This window comes from Rhamphochromis sp. 'chilingali' (assembly GCF_963969265.1).
Source record: "Rhamphochromis sp. 'chilingali' genome assembly, chromosome: 6".
In the NCBI taxonomy this organism is placed as follows: domain Eukaryota; kingdom Metazoa; phylum Chordata; class Actinopteri; order Cichliformes; family Cichlidae; genus Rhamphochromis; species Rhamphochromis sp. 'chilingali'.
In genome coordinates, this window is record NC_137933.1 from 17,951,231 (window position 1) to 17,970,944 (window position 19,714).

The window sequence follows — 19,714 nt, forward strand, 5'->3', positions numbered from 1 at the left end:
AAATATTTCAGTATATTTCATTCATTAACAAGTAATATAGATCTTTATCTCTGGTGATGCTCATAGCTGACAAGTGCGTTACAATGACAAGAGCCAAACAAATATCAGAGGTGATTAAGTGTTTCTAAACTGGTCCTAGTAGCATGTGTGCAAGAAAATGCGTGCCATAACAGTAAACGTGTACTCACTAGCATTAGTAAGGGGTGCTGTTGCATTTAAACTCATCCAGATTCACTACGTCTGCTCCTCACTGTTACACCTATCTCCTTCTCATTCATTCTGTCATGCTTCCACTGACTTTCATTCCCCTTCTCTCCAGAGAACGCCTCAATTTTACCTCCTTAGAGTTCTTATTATGACTAGAGCTTCTTAATTTAATGACTAATGCAAAAAAAAAAGTTGTTGTCCTTTTGATGGCAAACTGATTTATTGTTACTGATATTTAAGTTAACTACACAGTATCTCAAACCAAAAATATTTGACCAATTTGTTCTGACACTAAAATGCACCATATGTTCCTGAACGCAACCCGGCCGGTTTTCACCCAAGATGCACCTGTCCAACTGAACCGTCTGAGAAAAGCCATTTTGTTGTGCTAGCTAGCTTCATGTTAGAGAAAGCCAGCAGTAATTTGGGATTTTTATGTCAGCGCTAACGATGTCGCGTTTATGTGTTAGTGTACTGTCGCAAAATACAACAGTTAAACTCGTGGAGGCCTGTAAGTAGCCGATGGGGATATGGACTAGCTTGTGAAGCTATAGAGCTGATGAGAAGACGAGAAGTGTTTGCTAAAGTGTGCTGCAGGTTCAGATAACATACTGTTAGCTAGCAGTGTGTTTACTTAGCAGGAGGTAGTTATGTTTTCGGATTAGTTAACCTCGTATTAAGTAATTTTTTTCCCCGTGAATGTATTTTAAATAGGCTGCGAGTGCCTGTGCTGTCAACCAAAGACAAGTAACTTAATATAGAGGCTGCCCCGCTGACGGCGAGTAAACAGCCCGTCAGTAAGTTAGCAAAACACTTGAACCATACAGCGATAAGCCAAAGCGCTAATCTGATAATGGCAGAGGACACCCGACAGGACAAGAGGGCCAGCTTCTCTATAACGGAACACAGTGCCAACGGGATGGCCAGGACCTCCGCTGTGGCCTCAGGCAAAACCGGCACGTCAAAGAAACTAGTGATCAAAAATTTCAAAGGTACTGTCACTGAGCCTCTTCTAATGCGTTACCTAACAGCAGCAGTTACACAGAGATACCATAGCACGTAAGAGGATGTTACTTTCAGATAATGCCTGTAAAAAGATAAACAAACAAAACAAAACAAAAAAAAGTTGCTGCCCTTACTGCCGTGCTCAAGCACTCACATGTCACCTTTACCCAGGGCTTGCTCCTGATAGACTGATATGCATTTTCCATTATGCTGCATAGCTGTTTGTGCCAAATCCACCAGCCATGGAGTTTTGGGCCACTCCTAAATCCCAGCACCTGTTGTATAAAGTAAAAGCACGAGGTTTTATATCTGACATAACTAATCATTGAATGAATTGATCGTCTGAAAGATACCGCTGTTCTGTCAGTCTATTAATTCACACCACAAATGGGGAAAAAACTTAACCCTGGAGAACCCATGGGGTCAGAGCTGACCCTATTGTTTTTCTAGGGAACCCATGGGGTCAAATTTGATCCCATGGGTTCTCCAGGGTTAAATAAGAGGTTGTTTTAAATCAAGGTTGATGTTAATATTGAGAAGTTACAGCACTTCACTTTACAATTAACCATTTACTTTGGACATTTTAGAAATGAAAGAAATTTCGTGTGTGGAAAAAGATTGGCAAATAAATAAATGTCAATAAATGATTGAGTCAGAGAGACCAGTAAATTTGCTTTGTTCAATTTCCAGCAGGATAAATGTTTATTTGCCAACATAGCTGAGAGTCCAAAGTGTGTGGAGGTACTCCCTCTGTAGGTTATTGTCAGTCATCCCAGTGTTGATGGCTTCATAAGTACAGTAAAGCTATTGTATCAAAACTTGCTTTCCTTACCTTCAACATATGACAGAAAACTTTGAAAATGTCATTGAACATTTATTCTTCAGGTTTTATCATTTCCACTTGTAGAGCATTTGTAATAAACAAATGCTCTGCAAGTGGAAATGATACTAGGATGTGCTGCCCACATCCTAATATGGTCATATTTTAGTCCTATAAGTGAGTCTTGTTGTGTTTTTGTAAACAGATAGGCCAAAACTAGCAGAGAACTACACCGAGGACACGTGGCTGAAGCTGCGAGATGCGGTGGGTGCAATCCAGAACAGCACCTCCATCAAGTATAACCTGGAGGAGCTCTATCAGGTTTGCTGTTTGTCTTTTTAATTACCAAACTAGAGTTAGACTTATTTTCTTCACACCCTGAGTAATGTGTTGCACTGCTGGGCCTTAAAAACATGTTGGTACGGAACAACGGGGCATGTCAAGCTCAAATGCTTTGCAGTCTCGACATTTCTAACACCATAAAGCCACGAATATTAAATGAGTCTGAAGTTGAAGAACAGCCGAGGATTAAAATAAACTTGTGAAGACTTGCCATTTGTTTTGAGCATGTTGCATCACGTACAGGACGTCTGCTGATGTGTTTGTTTGCTTTTAAACTGTTATGCATCTCAAAGCCTTTCACCACATATTCACATAAATCCATGATGTTTTACTAATAGTGTTAAAGTAAGTGTTATTATTCTCCAAATCACCTGTCTGTCCTGTCATATAAAAACAATTGTCTCCTGTTTTCTCTTTGTTTCTGCTGCACTTGAAGGCGGTGGAGAACCTGTGCTCGTATAAAGTCTCACCGACTCTGTACAAGCAGCTTCGGCAAGTCTGTGAAGATCACGTGCAGGCCCAGATCCACCAGTTTAGAGAATATCCTTTTTTATGTGCACAGGCATGTCAGGCAAGCTATGTGCTGAAATGTTGAAGCAAGTAGGATCTGCCTGATATCTTCTTTACTAGAAACCAAAATGATTCTCCGCTAACTGTGGAGTGAAATCCTGTCAGTATATGTTATATCCACTGACTTGATAATAACAAGTTTCTCACTATAAGAGATAAATATCTAAATTACTTAAGTTTGATGAGGGGAAAATCTGTAACCGGACACTAGTTTCCAGATGTTGTTCATCTGTGTGCAGACAAGAGTTGGGTATTGCTTATATAGTGAGTAGCAATTTGTTTGAGATCGGCTGCACACAGATAAGATAAAGCAGTGCTCCACCTTCTTTATAAATCTGCAGTTGGGACCTCAAGGTGGATTTTGCTTGGAGCTTATTGGTAGCTTTACTCTTTCAATGATATCTGGGGTCTGCTGGCAGACGTCAAGCGATGCTAAATGTGTAGTTTGGTTATTAACACTGGTTGGGCAGCTTTTTGAAGTTTGTTCTTTTAAGTATTAAGAGGAAGTTAGATAAACATGCTTTGTCATTATATCTCATTAGAGGTACTGTAATATAATTCAGAGCTGGGGTTTGATGCCTCAGTAAAAGATTTTCTTTAACTTGGACCTCACAGAGTCTTTGGACAACCTTTCCTTCCTGAAGCGAATGAATCGCTGCTGGCAGGACCACTGTAGGCAAACTGTGAGTGTGATGTTTGATAGATATCCATTTAAATCTGCTCTGCTCAAACCTTAGTGGACTGTAGGAATGTTAATCTAATAATTCTTTGTAGATAATGATCCGGAGCATCTTTCTCTTCCTGGATCGTACCTATGTGCTGCAGAACTCTCTACTCCCTTCTATCTGGTAAAATTATAGTTAATTCCAGTCACTGTGTCTGTAAAGATGTTCTCAGAAAGCTGATGTTATGTATTCGCTGCAGGGACACCGGTTTGGAGCTGTTTCGCACCCACATCGTGAGCGACAGTGCTGTTCAAAAGCGAACAGTGGAAGGCATTTTGGAGCAGATTGAACTGGAGCGGAATGGAGAGACCGTGGACCGGAGTCTGCTTAGGAGTCTTCTTGGCATGCTGTCAGACCTGCAGGTACACAATCGCCTCTTCGTCACGTGGGCGCTTAGAGTGCATGCCAGTATTTCTCCATCATGACTCTCAACTCTTGTTAGGTTTACAAAGACTCCTTTGAGGAGAGATTTTTGACTGAGACCAATCGTCTGTATGCAGCAGAGGGACAGCGTCTGATGCAGGAGAGAGACGTGAGTGAGACCACCAGTGGGTGTGTGTGTCATGTGATTGTCATCAGCAGTGCTGAGTGTGTGTTTGTGTGTGTTCAGGTACCCGAGTACCTGCACCACGTGGCTCGTCGGTTGGAGGAGGAAAATGATCGAATCGTGAGCTACCTCGATCAGAGCACTCAGTAATGTTTATTTATTTATTTATTTATTTATTTGGATTTTTATTATATTCATGCATATCGCTGAGACATCCAACCATCAGCTATACCTGCTTATCCTTTTCAAGGGTTGCGGGAGCTTAAGGAAGGTAAAATTGCCTACTCGCCATTTAAAACAGCTCTCATGCAACGTTCAGAAAGAACATTTAAAAACCATTCATTACCATATAGTGATATAGAAACTGCTAAATGAGGTTTAGTTTTGAGTCAGAAGGCCAGTGGTGCCTTAAAGTGTCAACAAGCACTGTTGCCATCACAAACTTTGACACTACTACACTATCTTTTGATTCTATTTAAATAAAAAAAATCTACATGTTTTGGTTGGTTTACTCATTTATGATCGTCTCAATCGCACCCTGGAAGTTCCCTTCTGACCACGTGCAGCTATGCATTTGCAGTTTAACTGTGCAGCTCTAACTTGCACCAAATGCAAATTGATGTAAGCATTTATGTAAAGGATCATCACTGTGGATGAGAACTCTGACCACAGCTCAGACATCAAACAGCATGTTTCAGTAAAACAGTCCACAGTCTGCAAGCCCGTATGAGGTGCTTGCTCCTTATTTTTCCATTGTCCACGGGGTTGTGCAGGACTTACTGATTATATTTGGTGCACATAACTTGAATTTTTTTAGCCCCACAAACACACCACAACTGAGCACCAGCTAAATTTGTTTCCTTTTGACTTCATCCTCCTCTTCAAATTGCAATTTAAGCTGATGGGGGAGGGAATCCAGTGTGCATCACAAAAGTGCATCTGCATATGGACCGAACTGGATTCCCACAGAGCCTTTTTAAAAAAACAGCAGTCATGCTGGAAGTGGTGAATGGATTCACAAGGAGACGATCCTGAAGGAATAATTGGCAAAATATTTATTTATTATATAGTTTTTTCTTTTTATAGGTGTGGTAACAGATATTCTGAAGAACAGCAGCTTTGCTTGGCAAGCAGAGAACTTTGTTTACGATTGGTTTGTCTTATATTGTTTTCTTTGTTTAACAGGAAACGTCTCATTAGCTGTGTTGAGAAACAGCTGTTAGAAGAACATATGACTGCAATACTGCAAAAGGGTATGTCAGTGTGAAAGGTTTTGCAAACAGCCACAAACTGACGTAGTGCTGGGTTTCTGTTAAACTGGTACACATGAGTATTCTTTTCTTTCTTTTTTTCCTTTAGCAACTTTTTTAGTTGAGCTGTCCTGCCTGTAGAGCTGTATCCTGTTTTTATGTACGTAATTAAACATTTTCAGTATGTAAAAAGCACTCACGTGTAGCATGTTTGTGACAGGTCTGAGCACTCTGCTGGATGAGAATCGTGTGACTGAACTCACCCTCCTCTACCAGCTCTTCAGCAAAGTGAAGGGAGGACTTCCCACACTGCTGCAGTTCTGGAGGGATTACATCAAGGTACACACAAGACCCAACACATTTGTAAACATCAACACAAATCATTACTGTCAAAATAAATGTGTCCTGGTCTTTTTGTGTCTAAGACGTGTGTATGTACACTGTATTTGGTTTCAGTCCTTTGGAGGAGAGATTGTATGCACTCCAGAGAAAGACAAAGACATGGTACAAGACCTGCTGGACTTCAAAGACAAGATGGACAACGTGGCACAGAGCTGCTTTGCACGCAATGAGAGCTTCATCAATGCCATGAAGGAGGCTTTTGAAACTTTCATCAACAAGAGGCCCAACAAGCCTGCAGAGCTTATCGGTAGGCCAGGTCATTTAATGATGAATTTGTTTCAGTAATTTAGATTTTTAAGAGTTTTGGAAGTATAAAACACTACCTTTGTGCGCTTAAATGAATTTACACAGCTCATTTTAATGCGGTTTTCATTAGTTCCAGCATGTGATAACCGCTTTTGTGCTTTCCATGCAGCTAAATATGTGGATTCTAAGTTAAGAGCTGGGAACAAGGAGGCTACGGAGGAGGAGCTGGAGAGAATACTGGATAAGATAATGATAATCTTCCGCTTCATACACGGTTAGTTATATTTAATGAATATGTAAATGGTAAATGGTAAATGGCCTGTATTTATATAGCGCCTTACTAGTCCCTAAGGACCCCAAAGCGCTTTACATATCCAGTCATCCACCCATTCACACACACATTCGCACACTGGTGATGGCAAGCTACATTGTAACCACAGCCACCCTGGGGCGCACTGACAGAGGCGAGGCTATGTGAATATGTCACTGTTTGCTTTTCACCCAGTTAGTCTTACTAGTGAATAGGAAGTTTGTTTCCGTCTGACGCCTCTTGATCTGTTTTGTACATCCAGGAAAAGATGTGTTTGAAGCTTTTTATAAGAAGGACTTGGCCAAACGCCTGCTGGTTGGCAAGAGTGCCTCTGTTGATGCTGAGAAGTCCATGCTGTCCAAGCTCAAACACGGTAAGTCTCTAGTCCGATATCTTATATAGTCTATAAACAGATGAGAGTCCGCTTGTAGTCCAAGTTCTGTTGACCAGTCAGACTCAGTTAAAAAAAAAATAAAAGTGACAACATCAGCTGTCTGATGACAGTTTAAATTTTCATTAGATTTTAAAAACAATGACAGTCCTACAGAAAAATCTTGAACTGGATTTCCGTAATCCGTCATCCAGATATCCTGTTTATACTGGAAACCCTGAACAATTGTCTGTTGCTCTTATATGCTGAGTCAGCAGAGTAGCTGTTTTTTAAGGCAGATGGGAAATGTTTCACACCTCACAGTCAGCACGTTGCTGTTAATCAACATGCATGCCTCACTTATAGATATATGCTTGATGTTTTAGAGCAGTTAGATGAGGAAACTAGCCTTTTGGTTGACCTTATCCTGTGCATGCAGTATATTCTGAAATTTGATTGATGCCGCTTTAACCGCAGAGAGGATCTTTATGTTGCAGTAATATAGCAGCAGCAGCTCTAAATGAAGTTCTAATATGAAGTTATTAATGCTAATATAGACTCTCATGGGTGTCTGTGGTAATGTGGTAGTGTGAGAAGCAGCCAGCTGTAATATTCATGGTCTTGACTTCCTGCAGAATGTGGGGCGGCGTTTACCAGTAAACTCGAGGGGATGTTTAAAGACATGGAGCTGTCCAAAGACATCATGATCCAGTTCAAACAGGTACCTGAAGTCTTCATGCACATAAACAAAACTAGATAAATGAAGAAGCTTCTCGTATGAGAAGTCCAGTCACTTGTTTTCCCCCAAGCTCCTGAAAAATAAGATATTGTTGAGCTTTGTAGACACACTCCACTTTATTTGTGTCTCAAAATGCTTTTTTTTTTTTTTTTTTTTAGTGCATCATTGTAAAACAATTGTTCTTTTTTAACTCAGTATATGCAGAACCAGAGTGAGCCAAGCAACATAGAACTTACTGTGAACATCCTCACTATGGGCTACTGGCCTTCATACACACCCATGGAGGTGCACCTGCCCACAGAGGTAAGCAGCTCTGCATTTAGGTCTGGCACACAAATACACTTGACCACTGCATGAAACAAAACAAATCAGCTGATTCGATCCAAGACAGTGTTGATACAAATAATATTTTTATGTTCTGGTAGATGGTAAAACTCCAGGAGGTGTTCAAGCTGTTCTATCTGGGTAAGCACAGTGGGAGGAAGCTGCAGTGGCAGCCCACACTGGGCCATGCTGTACTGAAGGCAGAGTTTAAAGAGGTAAGAGCCTTGTAAGAGATAATGGAGCGTGGAGAAGGTGGATACACTGGGCTGAGAAAACATCTGGACTGCACCTGGATTTAAAATGACTACTTTGTACTGCAGGGTAAGAAGGAACTGCAGGTCTCCTTGTTCCAGACGCTGGTACTGCTCATGTTTAATGAGGGAGAAGAGTTCAGCATGGAGGAGATTCGGGCTGCCACTGGCATAGGTAACGCGTGTCTTTATACAGTTTAACCGTTCTGTTTGGGGAGGGGTACCTGCTGTATCACATGGCTGCTCTCTTATCCCTCACAGAAGAGGGAGAGCTCAAGCGCACGCTGCAGTCTCTGGCCTGCGGAAAGGCACGCGTCCTCAACAAGAACCCTCGAGGGAAAGACGTGGAGGACGGAGACCGTTTCAACTTCAACAATGATTTTAAACATAAACTGTTCCGCATCAAGATCAACCAGATCCAAATGAAGGAAACGGTAAAAATAACGTCTTGGTCTTTGGTTGGTTTTTTCGTTCACTAGTTGGGGGTTTTTTTGTTCTTTTTTTACTCATCACACTTATTTATTTGTTTTCCCTACAGGTAGAGGAGCAGGTGAGCACCACAGAGCGTGTGTTTCAGGACAGACAGTATCAGATCGATGCAGCAGTGGTGCGCATCATGAAGATGAGGAAGACCCTCAGTCACAACTTGCTGGTATCGGAGCTCTACAACCAGCTGAAGTTCCCTGTCAAGGTGATCAAGATTAAGCCTGTTTTGGGGCTTTTTTAAATTAACTAATTAATTTTATTTCCCCATGCACCTAAAGCTCACCTGACTCTCCTTACTCTCCACAGCCGGGTGATCTGAAGAAGCGGATCGAGTCGCTCATAGATAGAGACTACATGGAACGTGACAAGGAGACTCCTAACCAGTACCACTATGTTGCCTGAAGGGGTACCGCTGTCACCGTCATGCTTTTTTCACAGCAAGCGTGCAGCTGGCCCCGTAGCACAGGACTACAGCCCCTCAGCCACCCGACTCTCCTCTGGTGCCCATCTTTCCCTCCGTCCACTCTCCTGGACACAAGGTCCAGATGACACAGAGCTCCAGAGAGACGAGAGACACTTGGCTGTGCTGCTCCCATTCTGCAATATCCTTAGTGGGACTCTAAGATTGGGCTGGAGGAGTGGCCCAGGTTGTTGTTGATGGTTGATTCATGTGACTTGCAAATCTGCTAATGCAACACACAACAGAAAATAACTAGCACTTTCCTCTGTTTTTGTTTAGTTTTGTTTTCCCCTCAGATTGGATTATTTTTCTCCATGTCATTCTAATATCACTTATTTTCTATTATAGGTTGTTTGTCTTGAGTTTTATGAGTTCTGTTTGTTTTTTTTTGGTTGTTGTTTTAGATGTTTTTCTTATGAACGGCTGCATAAACTGCTGAGTATAAGCCTGACTGGCTGGTTACTTGACACAGCTGTTGAGGATGAGACGAGTAAAGAGCACAGATGCTAAAACATATGCAGGCAAGCTGCTCGGGTATTACGTTTGGCATCTTTGTTATTTGTTTTGACCAAAATGTCCAAATGTTCACTGTCATGTGCTGATGTTTTCGTAGACCAGATTGTGTTCTGTGTAGGAGTGCGGAAAGTGAAGCTGAATAAATGGGTATTTAATGATTCAGTTGGTGATGTGTGCACGTGGTGATGTGTAGGGGTGGGCGGATCCAAATATCGATAGTAAAGATACCAACGCTGGTGTTGGTATTGAACTGACACTAGCAAGATAGGATTAATACTCCTGTTGAAGCTTGGTTTAGACTTCTGTGGGAATTCTACGTCCTAACTTCAGCGAAACTGGAAACTCCTTTTACTGTACACTTCAGATTTCCGCATCGTTTGAGACCTAGTAAGTAAAGATTATTTACACAGCGCTTTTTAAGGCAAAAAAACAGCCACAAAATGCTTCAGAGAGGCATTAAAAACAAGGACAAAGTGAACACAGCTAAATCAAGTGAAACAACACAAAACCATTACTGACATCCCTGTCAGAATAGATGGGTTTTCAGCTTTTTTGTTCTTTCTTTTTTTTACTTTAAGGATGCTGTAGAGTCATGGGTGGAAAGAGAGAGAGATAAGCGGTTCCACAGTTTTGGCACTAAGGTTTAGAATGCACAGCCTTCCTTAGTTTTCAGATGGGTATGTGGAATCACCAGAAGACCTCTGTCTGTGGACCTAAGGATCCAGTTTGGAGAACAGGGAGTAGATTAGCAATTTTAAAGAAGATTTTAAACCAATATCTACACCAAACCAAAAGCCAGTGGAGAGTGACAGAGACATGAAACTGAGAGGATGACATAAACCCTCAGCAGAGAGAGAGCCCACTGTCACAGTTCTTTCAGAGAGGCAAAGAATAAACAGGTAGCACATATTGTGGGGAAAGTCATGTCTATTTAATTTATATAGCACATTTAAACAACAGAATTTGACCTAAAGTGCTTTAAAGAGAGCCAAATATACATTCTGGTTCAGGATTTGTAGGCTGTACTAATAGCACTGTCCTTTCACCATTCCCTTGATATTGCTTTTTTCATAGAAATATAGGGGTTAATGGCTGGCTGACTGATACTATAGTCTCATTTAAGGCAAAAAAAAGAAAGAAAAAAAGGTGGGTCCCTTGTTAAAGAAGGATGGCTGAACTGTACACTAAAATGTAGCAGGGCCCTCTGAGTTCCTTCTAGGGTTTTGCATGCCCTCGTGAATTGAAGGTGTCAGCTGACTGCCCACAACACGCACTTAGCAGAGTGCACGGCATAGAGTGGAGGCGCCTTTCACGTGCTACACCCTCATATAAAAAAATATACAGTTCACTGTGCTGTAGTTCGCACAGATGGTATAACGAAAATCTAAAATTCCATAAGTGGTTTAAAATGTTCTTTAATGAATTGGGAACAGAAAAGGAGAACCCGGAAGTCAAAATATCCCATCATTTTATTTCTCCAGCCAGTAGCATTTTAATTAATGAGCCCTGCGTATGACAGTGCTGTGAGAAGTCATTTTTATTGCGCCCTAGTTTTCTCATTAGGCGTCTATTAACATCCTGCTGACAAATCCTACCCGGCAGTAAATGTGGGGCTAGAACAATCATATTTTGCCATGCAGGTATACAGAATGAAATGCTGTTGCCACTTGGATAGCAGCGCAAATGTGCAGCCTTCGTTGTTTGGCGGAGATGGCCGAGCCGAGTTCACAGAGGAAGCGGGAGGGGCGGTCTCACGTGACTGGGGTTCTAAAGGCTAACAGTTCACATGATGAGATGAGGCGCAATCAGACTGTACGCCTGTGACCGACGCTCGACTCTGTTTAATTGGTCCTTTAGCCCCAGCTGGACGCAGTTTAGGGACAATAAAAAGCCTCGACTACCCTCCTTCACACAGCAGACACACGTGAACGAGGGGCAACTGCGGAGTCAAGTGTGGCCGTGTAGACCCACCTGTGTTAACAGCAGCAGCAGCAGCAACAACAGCAGTAGCCGCCGCGGCTCAGCACCACTTATCTCTCCGGGCTTGTTCGTGCTTTCCGCAAGGGTGAAAAAGTGCTTCTTGCTCTGCTTGAAAATGAAAGTGTCCCACGCTACGGCCGGACTCGTCGTCTGGTTTGTGGTCCTAGGTGAGTTCGTTTTTTTTCCCCCTCTTGAGAAGCTACTGTTGGACCAAACTGTGTAAGCGCGAGCAACCTGCGGTAGGTTTAGTTGTCAGGTGCAAAAACTGTCGGTGCGTTACCGGCCCGGGCCGTTTAACCGTTCTAGCCAAAAAGGTTTAAGGTCCCCCCCCCCCCGCCGTTCAGGTTGTTAGTGCTTGCCGGTGCCTTCGCATGGACTACAAATTGCATTGTATTTAATATCCATAAATGTCAAACTCATAACGTAATTAAAACATCAACAACTCGGGAGGATAATTTACATAAGACTATTTTTTTTAAACAGTTTTTCCTCATGGCATGATGTTCCTGTGTGCACACTTTCTTTGTTAAAGGCTAAAAATGATAAAAACAGCCTCCTGTGGGTGATGGGACAGCTGTTGGCTACTGTAGTGATTAAAGAAGCTGAAAGTATGGATTACTGAGTTTCTAGAACATCAGCCTTTACTTGTTTCTTTGACCTCAGCTGGTTTTAAAAGGGGAAAAACAAAACTTTAAGACTGTCAAACATTTAAACAAAACGAGTAAATTTTAGTCACCACACCTTTAGCTGGGTGGCTGAGGATGGTGTTTTATGGGTGTTATTTGCAGCTTATCAAACTAGAGACTTGTCCTCTTGCTTAGTTGTGCAGCAGAGCCTTCTACTTCTCTTTTATCAAGGCTACATTTACATAATGTAAATGGAATAGTGCATACCAGGGTTTTTCCTGGCTTTTATGGGTGTGACTGCAAACGGAGCACAGTTTTTATGCTTAATGTGGCAAAAAAATATTAGATATTTTCCAATTAACAAAGACTTATGGATTTTCCTATTGTCTGTTTGTCAAGTCTTGATGCACGCAGATCAGTCGTGGTGTTTGTTCCCCCCCCCCTTCCGAAAGACTGGAACCAAGAAATCAAACTGAGTTTTCAGTACAAAATGGCCTTCGTTTCCAATAACTGCCTGAAGTCTTTTGTAACATAAAGGTAGAATGTCTCTGATTCAGTGCGATTACAGCTTCCTGATTAATTCTTTTTATAGTGTAAAATTGGGTTAGTAGGTACCCAAAAGCATTTTATTTAAGTTCCAGTTTCACACTGAGTCATTTGTGAAACCAAACCACAGTTGCCCGAAAAGTCTGAAGATTTAGTAATCTTTTTCTTTCCTTTTTTTTTTTTTTTTTAAATGTTGGTGAGCTGCAGCTCAGCCTCATTGTTGTGTCATTTGAGAGCTTCACATGACTGCCATGCTTGCTTTGTGTTGCAAACACAGGCACCTGGCTGCTGCTGACACAGGGAAACAGGCCAGCACAGTTTTAGCTCGAGTTGTTGCCATCCTCACTCTGTAATATAAAACTACATTACTGACATTGCTTTAAAATAAAACCTAACTGGGGGGTTCAGTTTTGAATCTGTATTACAAAACAGGGTCAGTGTTTTATACTTTTTTTTTTTTTTTTTTTTTTTTTTTTTTTTTTGATATGCTTCATCCTGTCTGTGCACACAGTGTCTGCAGCTCACTGGATTGCAGTGTCTAAACAGTCTGCAGTATGTTTGCAGGGTCAACAAAGGGGGGACATGGGGTTAAGTTTCAGCAAGAAAGGAGTGGGTGTGATTGACGAAGACCACCAACAGGGCTGAAGCACAGTGGTCTTTATGTTCAGATCAATGGAGGAAGGAAGAGCAGTCAGTGCACTATTAAATGAATGATGAAATTTGCAGTGGGATGAGGCCAAAGGCTGGTTAAATCTGCCCCCTAGCAAATAAATTCCTGAAATGCACAGAACTTTTTCAGTGTGGCATCATCCTCTTCTTCTTTTTTTTTTTTTTTTTTTTTTTTTTTCCTGCTAACTCACCAGCATGTTTGTTCTGTTGATGGCATTTCTCATTTTATTGTTCCCGCATATTCTGAGAACGCCAGACAGAACTTGATAAAGTCAAACTGTCCCTCTCTGAATTTAAATAAAGCAGTCAAACTCAACCCAGAGCACATCAGCTTCTCTATTGACTTTATGGGAAGTGTGACGCAAGTGGGAGAACCCTAGTATTGCATTATATTTAAAGGATTTGATTTGTTGGCTTGGATACAAGTGTTTACTGTAGATAACAATGTGTTTGAAATTTATAGCCACCATCTGACACACAGTGAAACATGTAGCAGTGGGTAGAAGGTTCCAGAGGATGAAGGTATTAATAGCCCACGTGTGTTTTGCCAGTGTGAAAGTAGGCTGAGTTTTCTGTATAACTGGATTGGCAACATTAGGTCAGATGGGTTTTGTCTAAGTTAATGTTATTTAAAAAAAAAAATCAGGTCTCTGTAGCCACCTCAAACATCTTTTGGCAGCTATTTGGGCATTTAGTTGAAGTTTTAATTTCAGTAGTTAACATTAACAAGTGCATGAGTCAGATTTTGTTTGGGAAGGTTGCTAAGTGACCTGGGTGTGTCTGACAGGCATAAGTTGTTTGAATTCTCTTAATGTTAATGTTGAAGGTAGCTGCAGACTTTTTTTTTTTTTTTTTTTTTTAAAGGTTCTGAAGAGATTTCACCTCAGCTGAAAGCATCAATTATAAAAGCTGATGCGTTCTCGGTGTTTAACCTGTAGAGGTCTTAAAGCAACTGAAAGGAGTCTGCTTGCCTTCAACACAAACACAGAAAATGACCTGGATTACTGAGAACCTACAGATAGTGCTTGCTTCATTACTTTAGCAAAGGATACATGGGACCATCTGTTATGAAGGCAAAGGAGATAATTTGGCTCAACAGTTCATAGCAACGGTCACTAAGGTCAACATGGCTGATAAGTGACACAGGTCATATAAATGTTGTGCGTCTTCCCTTTTTATATCATGACCCACAGATGTTTTGAATTTTCAACAGGCTGTTAATCCCATAGGTGGACTCTGATCATTATACGGCTGTCATAAAATCAGTTTATCGGCCTTTAGGATTATTGTTAAGTGGACCTCGGTCACAAAAAGCCTTCTGCACAGTATTCACTGAGTGCTGTCTTTTGAAATGCTTCTGGGTTTGTGGTCATGCGTGCTTGGCTTTAGCAGTCTGCAGACCTCTAGTGGTGGTTTCTGTTAACTTGTTTTTTTTTTTTTTTTTTTTTCTTTTGTTTAACAAGGTAAATGTAGGCCATGCCGTCTTGTAACAGAGGCTGCGCTGTACGATTATCACTGTTAATTACCCTTTATCTAACAAGGTCAAGTTAAAGACTGAGAAAGAATATGCACATGGTGTAAGTGTGGGTTTTAAATAAATCCGTTTATTTTGGTATCATAGCAAACCTAGGGGTCAGACTCTAAACTGGATCATCTGGATCATATTCTGAGCTAATGAGTATATCAGTGCTTACAGTTTGACTGTGGGTTTTCTGTGTTGTAAATGACAATGCACAATTCAGCATGTAATCTAATTACTATGTAAATATCTAAAGCTATGCCTTTCTTTAAAATGGGGTTCTGGGATCTTATTGAAGCCTGCAAACATGTAGACACTGACTGTAACACCCCTGAAAGTCTGTGAAACCAAAACATTTCAGACTTGGATTTATCACTCGATGAGACTTGTTGCCACTTTTTTTTCTTTCTTCCTTTTTCTGCCTAAAGATGCAGTTTTAAATGGTTGAATGATTTTGATTTAAACAGTTTATTACTTTTTCTTATTGTCTATCATATCCAGGTTGTATCGATGCAGTTACTCTTGAGGTGAAGGAGAGCAACACCACCTGCATTAAAGCTGATCTGTCTGCGTCATTCTCCATTATATACAACACTACCCATGCCAACGTATGTACAGATGTTTGCTCACCTACTACCGCTTCATTTCTGTGTGTCCGGTTATTTATTTGTTGTATCACTTGTTGTGTCCTCAGAGAACAGTGCAGGTCTTTCTGCCCAACTCTACCACAGTGGATACAGCAAACAGCACATGTGGCAAAGATGGCAGCTCCGCCAGGCTGGTGGCAGTATTTGGATCTGGCTACACTCTTGGGCTGAACTTCTCAACCAATGGAACCCTGTATCAGGTTTCTAGCCTGACTCTGCAGTACAACCTAAGCGACACTTCAGTCTTCCCCAATGCGACCACCTCCGGTGAGACCATGCATTGTCCTGAATAATGTGATAGATCTGAATATATTACCTGTGTGTGTGAATGGGTGGATGACAGACTGTGTAAAGCGCTTTGGGGTCCTTGGGGACTAGTAAAGCACTATACAAATACAGGCCATTTACCATATTTTGTGGTTTTTAAAAAAATGTCAGAATTCTGTTCTTAATAGTGTAGCACAAAGATGGGATGCTACATGTATAACTAGACATTTCAGTGTTGCACATAAATTTCATTTAGGAATTTATTTGGTTGTTGATGTTGAACAAAAAATCTGGAGGGTTTCTTATTTTGGGGGGAGACATTTCAAGAAGTTTGCAAGGTGGGAAATGTTAAAAATTATGCTTATTTTCAAGTTCTTAAAATGACAATGTCCTGGATGACTGACACTTGGTTAGGTCCTTCTTCATAGTGCAGGTCTGAGGTATCTAATTGTTATTCCTAATCGGCAATAAAAGGCTGATGCGTGACCCAGGTGGGTGGGCAACTTGGACCCCAAAGTTTGAATGTGAGAATGAAGTGACATAGGTGCTTCAAAATGACACTAAGTGCATCTACTAAAAAACGTGTTTGAATGTGTGACCTTTACCTCAAAGTCGGGGTTTAGAGGGATCGTCTTCAGATGTCAGCTAGCTAACTTGTAGCTCTTCTCTTATGAATGCCTGGATGAGCTTTTTTTTTTTTTTATAACAGTTGTGAGGATGGCCACACTGATTATTTTAAATTTGAGTGCTTTGTAACTTTTAGCAGTGCCTCAAGATTGTTTGGGAAAACTGAAGGAGGACTTGGACTGAAATGTCAGTATAAACAACAGAATGGTATTCAAGGTACTGTTGTGATTTCTACCTACTCTGTTGTAGGTGTGGTCACTCTGGTGTCTGCCTCTGTTGGGATTGAAGCAAAAGTCAACACCACCTACAAATGTGCGAGCCCTACAGTTATTACAGTTGCCACCGCAAATGTTAATTTCACTGACATGAGGCTGGAGGCATACATGCCAGGGAATGAGCTGAGTCGAAATGGTAGGTGGATGTTAAAGATTTTTACTTTTGAGTGGTTTTAAGTTTGAACGGTTTCATGTTCACAGTATTATTTCTCTGTTCGCAGAGACCGTATGTTTTGCAGATCAAACCAGCACAACACCTTCACCTACCACTGTCAGTACAACAGCAGTTCCAACTCAGACCCCTCCAGGAACACCTCAGCAGGGCAATTACACTGTGAAGGACACCAATGACACCATATGTCTCCTGGCTAAAATGGGGCTGCAGCTCAATGTTTCCTACACATCTCAGAATAAGGTAAACTACAGCTTCAAGCGTAGCCAGTCTCCCCAAAAACAGCAAATGTTTAACCAGTTGTCAATAGAAATAAAACAAACTTGAAACAAAGTGTATCTTGGGTTTTGTGTTTTTCTCTTTGGCCAGACTATCCAGGATGTATTAAACCTCAATCCTAATGTGACAAACTCAACGGGATTATGTGGAGCCAGCAGTGCTACACTGGTTTTGACACAGATGCAATCTACTATTCTCACCTTCAACTTCACTCTGGTAAATTTAACCCTATTATTTTATTTTATTTTTTTTGTTAATGTTACATTAGTTAGTTTTACAAAACTGCTCAGCTCTTCCTTTGGTCCACAGAACTCCACAACCAACAAGTACCATCTGAGTGGGGTAACACTGCTTGCAAATTGGTCAGACAGTGGTAAGTACCTCTTATGAACAACATGCATTTAGTTTTTGTTTTTGTTTTTTTTTCCCCCTTGACTTTTTGAAGCTGAATAAAATTAACTTTCTCTACTCAGCTAACTTTTCCATGAGTAACAACAGTCTGAACTACCTGCGCAGTACGCTGGGCTACTCCTACATGTGCAGTGCAGAGCAGACTCTGTTTGTGACACCGAGCTTTTCTCTCAACACATTCAATCTCCAAGTCCAGCCCTTCGGTGTCAAGAGTGGCCGGTTTGCTACAGGTATGAATGAATTAAGCATGTTGTTCGTCTGACATTACACGTCATTCCTCAGTTTTTACCTATTTTCATTGTGAAAATTGTGCTGAACGAGATTCTCCACACTGGCTGAAGATGTGTGGAGGGCAGATGCACACTTAATAGTTGGATCAAACATTTTGAGATTGATATCTGAAGCCTTTGTTTCTAGCAGCTGGAGCATTTGTGTAGCCTGATAGTGGTCAGCAACTGTTTATTATGACCATGAACAACCCTGCAAATAAAAAAATAAAAACAAACAACAAAATTTAAAAAAACTTTGAGACGAGTTTGTTTTTGTAACTTGATTCAAAAAGGTGAACTTTGCCATATTCTTTACATGCAAAAAGTTTTTGAATTGGTTTGCATTCAAAAAGAGAAATCTGATGCTGCTGGTGACAGTTGAACACATCCATAACTTGTTTCAGAATGAATAATCAGAGATGGAGATGAAATGACGCCTTACCCTGTACTAAAATGATAAGTCTGAAATGCAGTTTACCAGACCAGCTGGAACATTCACGTGCTAAATCCATATAGCACAGTGGTGTTAAAGGAAAAACTGTCATTTTGTTTGCACAGCGTAACCTTCTGCTCTACCTGTTTGTCTATAGCTGAGGAGTGTCAGATGGACCAGAACCAGATGATTATCCCCATCATTGTTGGAGCAGCTCTGGCTGGTCTGGTGCTGATCACCCTTGTTGCCTATCTAATAGGCAAGAGGAGGAGCCATGCTGGTTACCAGGCCATCTGAGCAACCCTTCATTAGACTTGAACCATACAGGCTGATTGGTGAAGGGATGAACCAAAGGGTGTTACTCGGTGATGGATGACTCTATGGGCATGAACCTGAGTGAATGGAAGTGTGCATATCTGCGGAATATTTTTCACTTTTTCTGTAGTTTATGATTAAACTGCTAACTTTAGATGCATCTTGACAAAACGTGAGGTGACTCAAAGTTTGAGAGAGTTTGAATTTGCTGCAGCATGTTAACCATTAATGGTCTGCTCTTGTTTTGTGTTCTAGGAGCTTGATTGTATTTTCTTGAACTGCTGTTTGTCTTTTTAGCTGTGTAATTATTTATAAAGAATCTTCCAGTTGAAGAGGCAGAGGGAATCCCATCAACTACCTAAACATGCTCACAGGTATATTTTCTCCTTCCTGAGCATAAGATAATCCTGGCAACTCTTAGGAGAAGGCTCTGTGTGCTTGCAGTGTTTTTTGTTTGATGTGTGTGTGTGTGTGTGTGTGGGGTTTTTTATTTTTTTTTTTTTTTCCTCCTCTCCCCTGCCACCTATAGTAATATTCCTCCTCAGATGAAACAAAGCCTATCCCATCAGTGCACTGCAGTTAATGCAGCTAATCAAATGCAGTCTGATAGTTGTGCCAATAAAGTGTGGATTCCTACTTTAATGTAAATGATGTGCCCCCTGACGCTGTACATAGACTTGGTCAACAAAATCAGAATGTATTCAATAGACGTGTTAACAGCTGCATGGCTGACTTCCAGTCTTGCTTTTCACCCCCTCCCCAAAAAATGTAAAAAATTAATTTCTTTTTAATGGAGTACTGAGTTTGATCTTTTGTATTGTATAATAAATTCTATTCCTACTGTAGAGTGATGTGCTGCTTATTATTATTATTATTATTATTATTATTAGGGCCCGAGCACCGAGAGTGCGAAGGCCCTATTGTATCTGCTCAGTTTCTTATTATTATTCAGGCAAAACAAGGGCCTTTTGAGGGCCTAAACATGGTCAAACTCATGAAATTTTGCACACATGCCAGGTCTGTTGAAAATTTTTTTTTTTTTTTTTTTTTTTGTATTTTAATGGTTTTACATATGAGCACTGGGAAATGGCTCTAGAGCGCCACCTATG

General features: G+C 41.0%; 2 protein-coding genes across 2 annotated transcripts; both read left to right on the forward strand.

The window, feature by feature from the left end:
* The first annotated feature begins 557 nt into the window (after positions 1 to 557).
* Positions 558 to 9,732, forward strand: cul4a (cullin 4A). The gene is made up of 20 exons (XM_080884238.1): positions 558 to 1,199; positions 2,238 to 2,353; positions 2,811 to 2,914; positions 3,558 to 3,627; positions 3,719 to 3,792; positions 3,869 to 4,031; positions 4,112 to 4,201; positions 4,280 to 4,362; positions 5,402 to 5,469; positions 5,687 to 5,805; positions 5,923 to 6,115; positions 6,284 to 6,388; positions 6,687 to 6,797; positions 7,430 to 7,515; positions 7,729 to 7,836; positions 7,959 to 8,072; positions 8,178 to 8,283; positions 8,370 to 8,542; positions 8,647 to 8,799; positions 8,901 to 9,732. The coding sequence occupies exons 1-20, from the start codon at positions 1,061 to 1,063 to the stop codon at positions 8,994 to 8,996; spliced, it is 2,271 nt and encodes a 756-aa protein (XP_080740364.1). The 5' UTR covers positions 558 to 1,060; the 3' UTR covers positions 8,997 to 9,732.
* A 1,599-nt stretch (positions 9,733 to 11,331) lies between these two features.
* lamp1a (lysosomal associated membrane protein 1a) lies at positions 11,332 to 19,450 on the forward strand. The gene is made up of 9 exons (XM_080885655.1): positions 11,332 to 11,717; positions 15,412 to 15,518; positions 15,605 to 15,824; positions 16,701 to 16,862; positions 16,948 to 17,141; positions 17,268 to 17,393; positions 17,487 to 17,550; positions 17,651 to 17,818; positions 18,448 to 19,450. Exons 1-9 carry the CDS (start codon positions 11,666 to 11,668, stop codon positions 18,585 to 18,587), a joined length of 1,233 nt encoding a protein of 410 aa, XP_080741781.1. The 5' UTR covers positions 11,332 to 11,665; the 3' UTR covers positions 18,588 to 19,450.
* Positions 19,451 to 19,714: the final 264 nt, after the last annotated feature.

Coding starts and splice junctions, on each gene's coding strand:
- cul4a (XM_080884238.1), top strand. CDS start 1,061: ATGGCAGAGGACACCCGACAGGACAAGAGGGCCAGCTTCTCTATAACG. Junction 3,793..3,868: donor TCTCTACTCCCTTCTATCTG/GTAAAATTATAG, acceptor TATTCGCTGCAG/GGACACCGGTTTGGAGCTGT. Junction 7,516..7,728: donor TCATGATCCAGTTCAAACAG/GTACCTGAAGTC, acceptor TTTTTAACTCAG/TATATGCAGAACCAGAGTGA.
- lamp1a (XM_080885655.1), top strand. CDS start 11,666: ATGAAAGTGTCCCACGCTACGGCCGGACTCGTCGTCTGGTTTGTGGTC. Junction 17,551..17,650: donor TGCAAATTGGTCAGACAGTG/GTAAGTACCTCT, acceptor TTCTCTACTCAG/CTAACTTTTCCATGAGTAAC. Junction 17,819..18,447: donor GAGTGGCCGGTTTGCTACAG/GTATGAATGAAT, acceptor GTTTGTCTATAG/CTGAGGAGTGTCAGATGGAC.